The 11,781-nt window shown below is 36.0% G+C and overlaps 1 protein-coding gene across 1 annotated transcript in view; it reads right to left on the bottom strand.

Moving 5' to 3' along the window:
• Window positions 1-10,641, bottom strand: part of LOC117170005 — a 48,744-nt gene extending 38,103 nt beyond the window's left edge. The window contains exons 1-4 of the mRNA XM_033356520.1: window positions 10,521-10,641; window positions 6,527-6,649; window positions 4,569-4,616; window positions 2,258-2,353 (exon numbers count right to left, since the gene is read on the bottom strand). Of these exons, the coding sequence (XP_033212411.1) occupies window positions 2,258-2,353; window positions 4,569-4,616; window positions 6,527-6,649; window positions 10,521-10,641 (388 nt within the window). The remainder of the gene's footprint in view (window positions 1-2,257; window positions 2,354-4,568; window positions 4,617-6,526; window positions 6,650-10,520) is intronic.
• Between the last annotated feature and the right edge of the window lie 1,140 nt (window positions 10,642-11,781).

Here is an 11,781-nt window from a genome sequence, read left to right on the forward strand (position 1 = left end):
AGTTGAAAACTGATTTTAGTTAAAAATTTGTCTTTTTTGGTATGAAACTAATCTTCTTGGCGAAAAATTAATCTGTTTGATTGGAAATTCAAATATTTTGTTAATCCGTAAATTCCTTGAATTCGGTAAATTCAATTAATTCCTTGAATTGTTTAAATTCCATGAATTCTATGAATTTCTTAAATTGCTTCATTTCCATGAATTATGCGAATTCCTTTAATTCCGTGGCTTCTACAAATTGCATGAATTCTATGCATTTCGAGCGTTACACAAAATCCGTGAATTCCATGAATTCCATAAATTAGGCATATTCTCTAAATTTTGAGGTCCGTCCACTCAGCGTCGCGACCTACGAAAACTCATTAAAAATGATTATAATGCGATAATCGATAAGTAGAGATTTTTTTGAATTTTCGTTTCCTCTATGATGACATATTACGTTTTCCACAAAACTACTCCTAAGTCTTACACAACTTCCCCCCTGATCAAAAACGTTTTTAAAATAGGAAAAACCCTTCAACAATGTAAACATGATTTAGGGCTTCAAATTAATTACATGACACTTGCAAATTTCGTCCTCTTTATAATTTCCTCAAAACTACCCTTCAACGTGAACGTATGCAGCAGAACATTTATATGTATGAATAAAGCATTAAAAATAATCAAACTTAGAAGCAACTGTTATTTGATATTTTTTCCTCTTTTATTTGCTGTTCGATTTTATTTGCTTTAATTTTGTGAATTCAGGGAATTCCATGAAATCCTCGCATTCCGTGATGTATGCGAATTTCATGGCTTCTGCGAATTTCATGAATTCCGCGAAATCCACAGATTTCGAGAATTTCATGAATGCCGTGAATTAAATAAAGTCCGACAATCTGACGAATTTGGTGAATTCCTGGAATTCAGTGAATGCCGTGGATTTCTTGAATTCCAATAATTGCTTGATTTTTTTGTGCAAAATTAATTGTTCATAAACGCTCCAATGCACGTATCGGAATTCTGGACGGTGGTTTTACGATTTACAACACTCGAAATACATGTATTGCAATTTCGTCCATTTAATAACATGTTTGCAATTTTAACTCACGCTAGTATTGTAGAAGTCTTGTAGAAGTGTTATAGAATTTCAATCATTTTTAACAGTGTAAAATTGAGTCTCCGGATTCTATAACCCCGCATAAAATTTTTCGGATCAATTCAGGCCGTTCGAGGTGGCCTCTGATGGCTTAAATATCAGTTTTCGAATTCGATGCGTGCGCTCGATCAATGCTATTCAAATGATGCTATTTTGTTAACGAAAAACTGAATTACGGTAACACTTTTCAGAAAACTTTATTCTATCTTAATAAACATTTCTTTCACTGGATCTTTGAGCTTGCTTACAATTTCCCGGATGAACAAAGCATTCAAAAATTGTAAAACATTATATTGATACTTTTTGTCCAAAAAATTTTGGCCTGCTTAATTTAACAAAACCAATAAACTTTTAATTGCAAATTGTCTTGAGAAGAGTTTGAAGCACAAGTTTTTAAATTTTTATCTTGTAATATTGAAAAATTTTTCTTTTGGATCGAGTTGAAGTAAAAAGAATTAGTAAATTTGCTTGTCTGAAAATTAAGTTTCTTTGGTTTTTTATAGATACGGTAAAAGATACTACTTTGTTGCCGAGAGAAAAAAGATGTGTCATGAAATTTCCTATAAAGTGATATTTTAAAGAGTAGAGTTTTTCAAAACTTGAGTGGCTTGAAGCGGCCAAGCAAATTTTATGGAAGGTTATAGAATCCGGAGGGTAAATTTTCTACTAAGAATAGTGGATGCGAGGTATTTTAGCAACATTTTTTATTTGAAGCGACAAAAAGCTTATGATATGGAGTTTAAAAAATGGAATTTAGGCTCATAAATGTTCTTTTGTATCTAAGCTGGCAAACGTATGGGCACGCTAACATTAATTGTAATTTTTTGTTGAAAAATCGCATGAAATAATATATAACGAAGACGCATTTCTAGATAGTCACAAATTTAATTTTTAGTTCCTCTTTTAAATCCCAATCATTTTTATCACATAAACAATTATTTTTTACTAAGAATTTAAATGAGGTGGGTTAGTGTATAGATTTGTCCTTCTGCACCTTACATCGAGTGAATACTTTATGGAATAATCCAGCGGCAGATTAAGAGGATGTTTAAGGAAGTGGATCAAAATATCACATTCCCCATATATTTAAGAAACTTGAAAGAAAATTATGATCCAAACCTGTGTTACGCTGTTGTCCAGCTACCATGCTATAAGCTGGGTGACGACCACCGTAGTCGTTGTTATAAAGGTTTTCTTGTAGCCTAGCCGCCAGTGCTGTGAAAAAATAAGCAACCTTTAAATCCACATTGAACAGTTTCTCACGAAGAGTTTTGGATACTAAGCAATTTGGCAAACTTTCTTGAATTGGAGCGAGAAAAAGCTTAGGTTTAAATGGCTAAAGAAAATGCGAATTAAACTTTTAAATTTCGATCGTTCAACAAAGAATAAAATGGCATGTTTACAGTCAGTATACGAGGGTGGATCAAATATAAACCGGAATTTTACAAATACTTTTCTTAGCCAATCGCAAGCACTCTCACAGTGTAGGTTCTTGTAATGTAGTGTGTTAGAAGTATGTAAAACGCTTGGTGAGCTGTTTGACTCAGTCAATTCGTCAGTACAGCTATGAGTGAGCAACAGGTTCCAGCGTCCGTTGCACAACGGGTTGTCATAAAGTTTTTAACTAAAGAAGGCGTTAAACCGTGCGAAATTTTAACTCGATTGACGGATCAGTATGGGGATGATACTCGGTCTATGGAAGCGCTCAAACAGTCATTAAAAATCATCTTGGTTTCAAAAAAATCTGTGCCCGATGGGTCCCGAAGTTATTGAACGAAGATCAAAAAAACATCCGACTGCGAATCAGTAAGAGGCATCTAAATCGATTTCAATGGGAGGGAGAGACTTTTTTGAAGCATATCGTGACATGTGATGAAACATGGGTGCATCATTACACTCCCGAGTCCAAGATGGCGAGTAAAGAATGGCGAAGGAAAGACGAAGCCGGTCCTGTGAAAGCCAAAACCCGTCTCTCAGCCGGTAAGGTCCTCGCGACCGTCTTTTTCGACTACAGAGGAGTGTTGCTCATTGATTTCCTACATGATCGACGTGTGGTTAACGCTGCCTACTACTACCAGCTGTTGGAGGCAGCAAAAGCCGCTTACAGAAGCAAAAGACGCGGTAACCCCATCAGAAACGTCATCCTTCTTCATGACAATGCCAGGCCACATACGGCGGGTTAAACGAAACAAAAACTGGAGGATATGCATTGGGAAACCCTTGAGCATCCTCCATTCTCGATGCCCGACTTCAAGCCGAATGATTTAAGAAAAACTAACGTTTACCACTATGGACTGATGCTTCAAATTTTTGTGGTAGACACCGTGCCTTCTGATGGCGAGAAGATGTTCACGGATGTTTTTTTTTCTGTGTTTTCTTAATCGGGTTTTTTAGGAGTGAGTACTCTAGATCGATAAAATTATGCCCTTCGCTCACTCCTGATATTAAAGTCAAGGCTAAGTGTTTCAGCAGCCACCTCTGCTGATTTGTATATAAAATGCAGCTTGCCTACTTCTTGGTGCTTACTGATGTTTTTAGAAGAGGGTCTCTTCCAATTTCGATTATTCGTCCATGCTTTTGTTTATATGCAAAATATTTCGTGCCCCGATATCAAGTGATCTAAGCTTGTCCTTCTTCCATAAAACTGCTATGCCTAGTACATGTCTTCGGTACCATTTTTAGATCCGGCGGTCACGCTGTTGGCGCAGTTATTGCAATTCTCATCAACTAAGCCCTAGTTTCGATACAATTCATTCACTCAAATATTTGAGTTCTGGAGTTTACTATTTGCAACTGTTATCTGAAGTAGAGTTCTTAAATTCTACTTGCAAATTCGAAATTTATTATCGCGATTCTTACATCAAGTCTAGAAGAATTCTTTTTGTCACATAAGTACCTTACTGCTCTCATAAGATGTTGGAAAGGTGCAGAAGTTTGACTGAAATGTTCTTAATTGCCAGCCATAAGAGTGTCTTTCTGCTACCACAACATGTTTAAAAGAGGTAGCTGCCAATTAAAATTATTTCTGTGACCAGTCACGAGGGTTCTTGCCCATGTTCGTACAAGATTATTTCTGGTGCTAGTCAAAATAACTCTTTGATTACATGGATCACTATCCATAAAATGGTGCGCCTGAAGCTTTAAACGCTAAAAATGACCAAATAACTCTCATATCATTTGTCTTCACCCTGAAATGTCTGACAGCTACTTACTCTGCTGGAAATATAAACTTTATGAAAATCTGTAAAATTGATTGTCGGTACTGGAAACTTTTTTATCGGTACCGCTACTTTTTTACTGTTACAGGTAATCTTTACACTGCCTTATAAATAACCCCAGGGGCGGGTCTAGAAGATATTTGAGGAAGGGTATCTAAAGGTTTTATTAACCCTCCACTTTAAAAGCTGTCAATTAAAATAAAAATTCGTACCGTTGAGATCTTTTTCCTCATTTTGATTCGCCGGTCGTGGACTGGATTCTGTAAACAAAGATTCTTTTTAAAATTAACACCGTACAATTACCTGCAACATTTTTCAGATTTGATTAAATATAAAAAATTAGGACCTAATAATTCCAAAACTTGTATACATAAATTTATCAATATTTATTATTTTAACAATATTATAAACTCATTGTTTTTTTGTAGAATGAAAAAGCGAAAGTGGTGCGTTAGCTATTTATTCCGAGTGAATTTTGCCTTTAATTCGGCCTGCGCGTGCACATAGTAGGCCTGTGTGTATTCTGACGCATTACTCGCGAAATCTAAACGTCGTACAGTGCGGTGAATCAGAAAATTGGGGTTCAAAATGATTCTGAGCTTACAATTTTTATCCGACTCCATCTTTTTCTTAAATTAAAGCTAATTAAATTCTGAAGAGATCTGTTGAGCCCGATTTTGTTAAAAAGGCTCTGTTTGTCATTCAAGTTTAAAAATGCCAAAAAGCATAATTTTTCATATTTGAGCTGCCTCTTCTGTAGCATTTCTTATAGTATATATAAAATGCATTTTTCTGCGCAATCATTAGGTTTGCCTTCAAAAATGAAAATTCCGTAACAGAAATGGACTATCAAAATATTTACCATTTAAATAAACAATACTGATTAACAAATGCATTAAACGGTCCCTCTTTCATAGAAAAAACTTAGTTTTTTATTTTGCATAATTGTTAATTTTATTCTAAAATTAATATTCTGACGGAGGGAACTGACGTTTGACAATATTTTTTATTTTTATTATCAATTCTGGTCAACGAATGCATTTAATAGACGCTTTCAAATAGGAAAAACTCTTTCTTGTGGAAATGTTGTTTATATCATAAAAAACCAAACTCCTACGAAATATACTGACATCCAACAACATTTCCGATTGTCATAAACAATCATAATCAATCAATTCCTAAAATAATTCTTTCGTATAGAAGAAATCTGTTTTTTGGGTTTAATAGTTAATGTTAGCTTGAAATAAGGTACTTAACCATAAAACGTCTAGACTCAACATCTTTTTCAAATATTATAAGCAATGAGAAAAATCATGAAGCTTAACCATTATTAGACGAAAAATTCTGGTATTCAGCAGCGTCGCCCATTCTTGTCCCAATCATCTGCAATCAGCAGATCCTGAACTTATTCATCCATGGGAAGAAGGAGCCCCTCCTTAAGGGTTCTGAAATTTTTTATGGACGGAACAGTCATGATCAACAACTTGTGACATAAATCTTCATTGGATCTTGTGGATTGTCACAGGGATATAAAACAAACTATATAAGCTGCCGTAAGGTTTTACAGTTTGTTGTTAATATTCTCCAAATTTGATACTGTATATTCTCTTTCCTTATGTCATACCTTTCAAAATAACGCTGAATTTGTCGATTAATACTTTGTCAACCCCGATAATACTCCCCCGGTAATACCTTTCCGTCAACCATGTACATTATCATTTTATGCATGACTTTGCAACGATTCCGAGTTCGACCGGAATTAATTATTTCTAGTTTGAGTTTATCGATTTCTCCTTGAATCTGCTTTACCTCAGAGATATTAGTCTTCTTCGTTTCCTTTATTTAGCGGAATTGCCTAATTCTACCAAGTGTTGATGACCCAGGATGTGGTTGCATGGATTATGTACAGATGTCTTATAACATCCATACTTTGGAGTTAAAGTCATTGAAAGATTAGGTCTGTCAACTCAATTTGCATGATTCCAGGTTTTTCTAGCAAGAGAGATACCGTGAGATCCAGGAAGGTTGGCGTGTAAATACTCACAACCACTTCCGTTATGATAATATAAGATTCTGGGGGATAGCACCTTTTTTGGCATTTTCTAGGCTCCTGTAAGGTGAGTAGATATCAGAATTTTCAGCTTTTGCTTGCATACGAATAACTTCATACTGGTTCTTGCGTCTTCAATCAGTGCTAATACCTGATCATCAGTGTAGCGTGTAATTCCTCCTGCTTCTGAATATGCTAGTTCGTCAGGCAATTTATCTTGTTCATCATCATCATTTGGACACACTATTGTTACGTTGTTGAAAGATTTTTTTCACTTTTGTTCAAATGTGGACATTAAATAAGATAATCTATCTTCGATTGCTTTCAAACATTCGTCTTTGATATCGTAATTGGCTTTGATATAGCTCGAAAGTTCTCCTCTATCTTTGTGGCCACTTGTGATCAGAAAATCACAAAGAACTTATTTCGGAACTTTAAATTCATTCACTGTCATAACAATAAGTTTAATAGAAAATAAAGTTTTCTATTAAAACTTATAAAGAAATGATTTAAAACATACAAGTGATAAAACTTCAGTCTTGATATTCAGTTGTTTCGTTTTTCACTTGTTTCGGATACCACATTTTTCTCGTCACTCAACGTGTAAGTGCTACGCTGTTTTATGGAAGGACATTGAAAAGCTCACACACGTATCCATTGGATTTTTTTTGTTTTCCCAACTTTCATTATTAACGAATCTTGAGTCGTAGGAGTTTCATTTTTTATGATATAATCAACATTTCATCAAAAAAGAGATTTTTCCTATTTGAAAGCGTCTATTAAATGCATTTGTTGAACAGAATTGTTAATAAAAATAAAAAATATTGCCAAACGTCAGTTTCCTCCCTCAAAATACTAGCTCAGGGGTAAAATAAACAATTATGCAAAAACATGGATTTTTTCCAACAAAGAGTGAGCGTGTAATGCATTTGTTAATCAGTATTGTTTATAAAAATGGTCAATATTTTTATTGCCCGTTTCTGTAATAAAACTTTCATTTTTGCGGGAAAACCTAATGATTGCACAGAAAAAATGCATTTTATATGCACAGAGGCGCTTATTCCTTAAATTTGTTTATGAAATTGGTTTATAAACGATCAAACAAATTATACTTTAGTGTTTGATTACAACTAAATATCAATTTCACTTAATTTCGCGGGGAAAAACGTGATGAAAAGAACATGATAGCTTCAATGTACAGCAATAATCGGTTTTGTTTGTAAAGTTGTTTATAACAATTGAACAGAATGCACGAACTTCATCTAAGTTATTAGGATTTGTTAATCGGTTAATCGGTACCGTTTTGAGGTAAAATCAATCAATGCTATTGAATAGGCAGCTCAAATGTAAAAAATTATGGTTTTTTTTTGGCATTTTGCAACTTAAATAACAACCAAATAGAGCCTTTTTAGCAAAATAACTCTCGACAAACCTCTTCAGAATTTAATTAGCTCTAATTTTAAAAAGAGGTAGAATCGGATTAAATTGTAGGCTCTGGCTCATTTTGAACACCAATTTTCTTATTCGCCGCACTGTGCGTCGCACCAGTTCGAGCGCCATTAACGGTTGTATCTTTGGAATTCCCGATTCCTGAACTTCCCGAATCTTTGAAGTGTAAGTGCACCAGTAAAATTAAAAATTAACTTTGGACATTTGTGTCCTATCAAGAAAAATAATTTGTAACGAAAGTATTTATATCTACGATTTACTTAATTAAAGAAAAACAAACTAAAGAAAGCAAATAAATGATACTGTCCACAAAATTAAAGTACAGAAAAAGCTGCCGGGGAGACCAACTGGTCCATTAAGCAATCACCTTTTGATCAAAATTTTCGGATTTTTCTGAATCTACGTTTTGGACTTTTTTCAGCAATTTTTTGGCTGTATTTCGTATTTTCTTTCTTTAATTCTTCTTTTCAATATTAAAAATTCAGATGAAGATGCTGAATTAAATAAAACCAGCACCTCCACATTACAAAATAGAGAAAAAACACAAATAGAATTTTGGGATGTTTGTTGGGTCTCGGATAAAAAACCAAAATATTTTAAAAATCACTATTAGGTACAAAGAATCAACCCCCTGGTAATTACTGAAATCTGGAAAAGATAAAGTAAACTGTAGTAAAGGGATTTGTGTCCGCTCTCGAAAGCACAACGTTTGTTCCCAAAAATCATACGTGCTTGGTACCGAGGGTTTCGTTTTTAACGTTAAGGTTTGGATCACTTTCGAGGGTTGAAGCTCAAAAATCAGAGACTGTATTCACGCTCTAAAATTCTTAAAACCTTTTTTTATCAAAAAGTTTTATCTACGCGGTAACCATGAGTTGTAGACAGTAAACTTAAAAAAAAAAATTTTTGCAAATTGGTTTTGACAGTGTACAGAGAGATTGTTTTTTGGAGAGTGGCGAAAACCTGCGCAAGCAATAACTATGCACGAGTCCAGCTGTGCACGTCAAGAGTGTCTTGTCATTGGACGTGCACAGATGGAATGCTCCCAACTGTGCACGTCGCAATTAAACCGTGCACAGATAGTTTTATACTAACAGTTACCTCGCTCCGATGTTTTCCTTCAAACTGCAAACTTCTTATTCAATACGATCAAATTTTCTACTCACAAGTTGTATACAGTTGACAGGCTGCCTTCTACGTGAAATATCTGATCTAATTATTTGAGTCGTGAATATTCGAGAGGGTACCATCTGTGTACGTGGACTTCAAATTGCAATATTTTATTGTATCATTTAAAACGTACCGACGGCATTAGCTGCAAGATGAATCTCTATTCGGGAGTAGTCCAGTCGAGAATTATTGTATACACTCGATTCTTAGGGTCGAATATCTGCGATCATACTCAAATGTCGAAAAAGCAGCTGAACTAGGGAAATTGCTTTCTGAAATTTTACTCTCCACTAGCTAAATTTATAAGCAAGCGCGAGTACTTCAGGTGAATTTGGATGCAGTTGCATCATTAGTAGATGGAAATTTTCACAGGCCCATACGCAGTGAAGTCGAGTAGTCTAGCAGTATATTGTACAAACTTTGTGACGCGGTATCTAGCTCAAGCACAAAATAATGAAAATTTTCTAAGACGATCAATAAATTAATAATGGCAAAACACAGAATCGCCTTCTAAGAAGCTGTCTGCGACCATAAAAGATGGTTTGGCGGGAGCGGATTATGCTCGTGTAGCGGCACAATCCATGTAATGTCTAAAATTTAAAAATGAACCGTCACCTGATTTTAAAATCCTAAATTGTCAAGTCACCATAATCAAGACAAATCTTCAGAATCGGCGGAGTTCTTTATTTAAAAACTCAGAAACACTGATCACATTTGTTTCTGCTTTTTTTTTCATATGTATGAAACCGCTAATGTCTAAAGTCACTAAATTCTTAGAGTATGGCCACCTGCTAGATAAACTTAAGCATTCGCAAGGATTCAGAAGTAGATAGTCCGAATTTCGGTTGAATAATAAGAAGAAAAACAAATAAATGAACAATTGACCATCAGATTTCATGATTTCCGTTTAACATGATAATTTGAATTCGGAATGTAATCCCAGCTTTTGCGAGTTATTCAGGCAGTTTGAAAATGATTTTACTAATTCGGTCGGCCATTAGAGGCCACTGTAAAGTCAGGTGCAAGTGCGAATTTCATTATTTTAACCGCGTTTCCTTCAATAGGATCCCCTTTGCGACTTCAGAGTATTGCACTGACTACTATCACCTTTAATTTCAACAGGTCGTGTCCGCTTTTACGTGAACATATACTATCAGTTCAAGCAATGGATTTTGTGTATTTAATAGTACTGTTGAATTTTTTTTTAAAGTTACTGTTTATTGACAATAAAATAATGTCAGATTTCCTGTTAGTAAGTCTACTGACCCTACGCCCGGGACAATTAAATATTCAAAGCATCAACTGCAAACCTTCTTAACGGAACTTCGTCCTCACCCACAAGGGCCATTAATGGTCATTCGTGATCGAGCCTGAAAATTATACCGTAGGTCTGTGGGCGGCTTTCAGGTGGCCTCTATGGTGCTGGATAACGTAGAAGCGGCGGGGGACCAATCTAAGGTGAGAATTAATAAAACCAAAATTGTTGGGATCTTACCTGGGTGACATGTGCGGTGACCGCTACCTTCAGATATGGGGAGGTTGGGCCATTGAACCGCGATGTATTGTCGGCGACCCGTCGAATGTTCCAGGAGGAATCCACTGGCACAGCAGCACATCAGGCGCTACTCCGCGCAGAGTCCGGGTGAATTTAACCGATGGGTTCACAACCTTTATTTATTGCTGAGGTGGCAGTGTCTAGCGCTATAGCAGGCACTGTATCCTTAATAACTACGTCAATGCCCAATGGTGGGTGTGCATTCGATAGAGTGTTACGCGTGTGCTCTTCAGACCTTCTGGCAGAAGAGCACGTTCTGAGTGGAGTCTATGTGGCTTAAAAACGTTCAGTTTGTTTAGGGTTTGGAATTAGGCCTGGTTCGCCCCTACTATCGTAAACCATTCGTTATCTTCACTAGCTAACAATAATGGGTTTCCGGTTTTGTCCACTTGTGATACAACATCGGAAAGTAGAGGTTTGTGATATCCGGGAGCTAACATAACGTAAGCCCTGCGTATTAACCGAGTTCGGCCCAAAACTCTTGTCTCATTAGTCAAGAAATAGGAAATCGTTTTCACAGTAGACAATAAGACAAGTGTTGAGAAGTTTGTGAGTCGTGTAGAGGAGGGCCAAAGGGTTTCCGGTTTTTCTCGTTAATTATTCACAAGTTATCTCTCCATTTGTTTCACAAAAATTACAATGGTACCTCCACATGGAGCCATTTTTAAGCTTCGCGACGCATAGTGATGCGAGCTATCGGTAGCAATTTGTAAAGCAAGTCTTTTCTTGATTTCAAGCTCCGCATAAGAGAAGCAACGACTTCCTGTTCTGCCTTCTGGGACTCTTTGCGAAGTTCCAACGACCTGTCACTATAAAAGAGCAAATATAATAGGCGTAGAGAAACATCAAGCCGAAATTTCGCAGGAATATCCGCAGCTTTAAATACAATGACTACAATGGCTTGATTTGCTTAACCAAGGAAGTGGAACGAACATCCGGTCCTAAATCAGAGATTCGTTTTCCACCCAGCCTGAAATAATGGAAGTATCGAAAATTAGCGTATTGTGAACTATCAAGATGTCTGTTTGGGCCAGTAATAAATAAGAAACCCATTCGCATGGTTCGAATACCACAATCGAGTCTTAGGCACAGGTGCTAGTGTATCCACTGGAGAAGATTGTTCAAAAGAATAAATCAGAAGAGAAACATAAGGGAGTGCCTGGAAATGGCTCAAGATATAGAAAACGTTCCCAAGATGAAG

Source organism: Belonocnema kinseyi, chromosome 3, assembly GCF_010883055.1.
Source record: "Belonocnema kinseyi isolate 2016_QV_RU_SX_M_011 chromosome 3, B_treatae_v1, whole genome shotgun sequence".
Lineage (NCBI taxonomy): Eukaryota > Metazoa > Arthropoda > Insecta > Hymenoptera > Cynipidae > Belonocnema > Belonocnema kinseyi.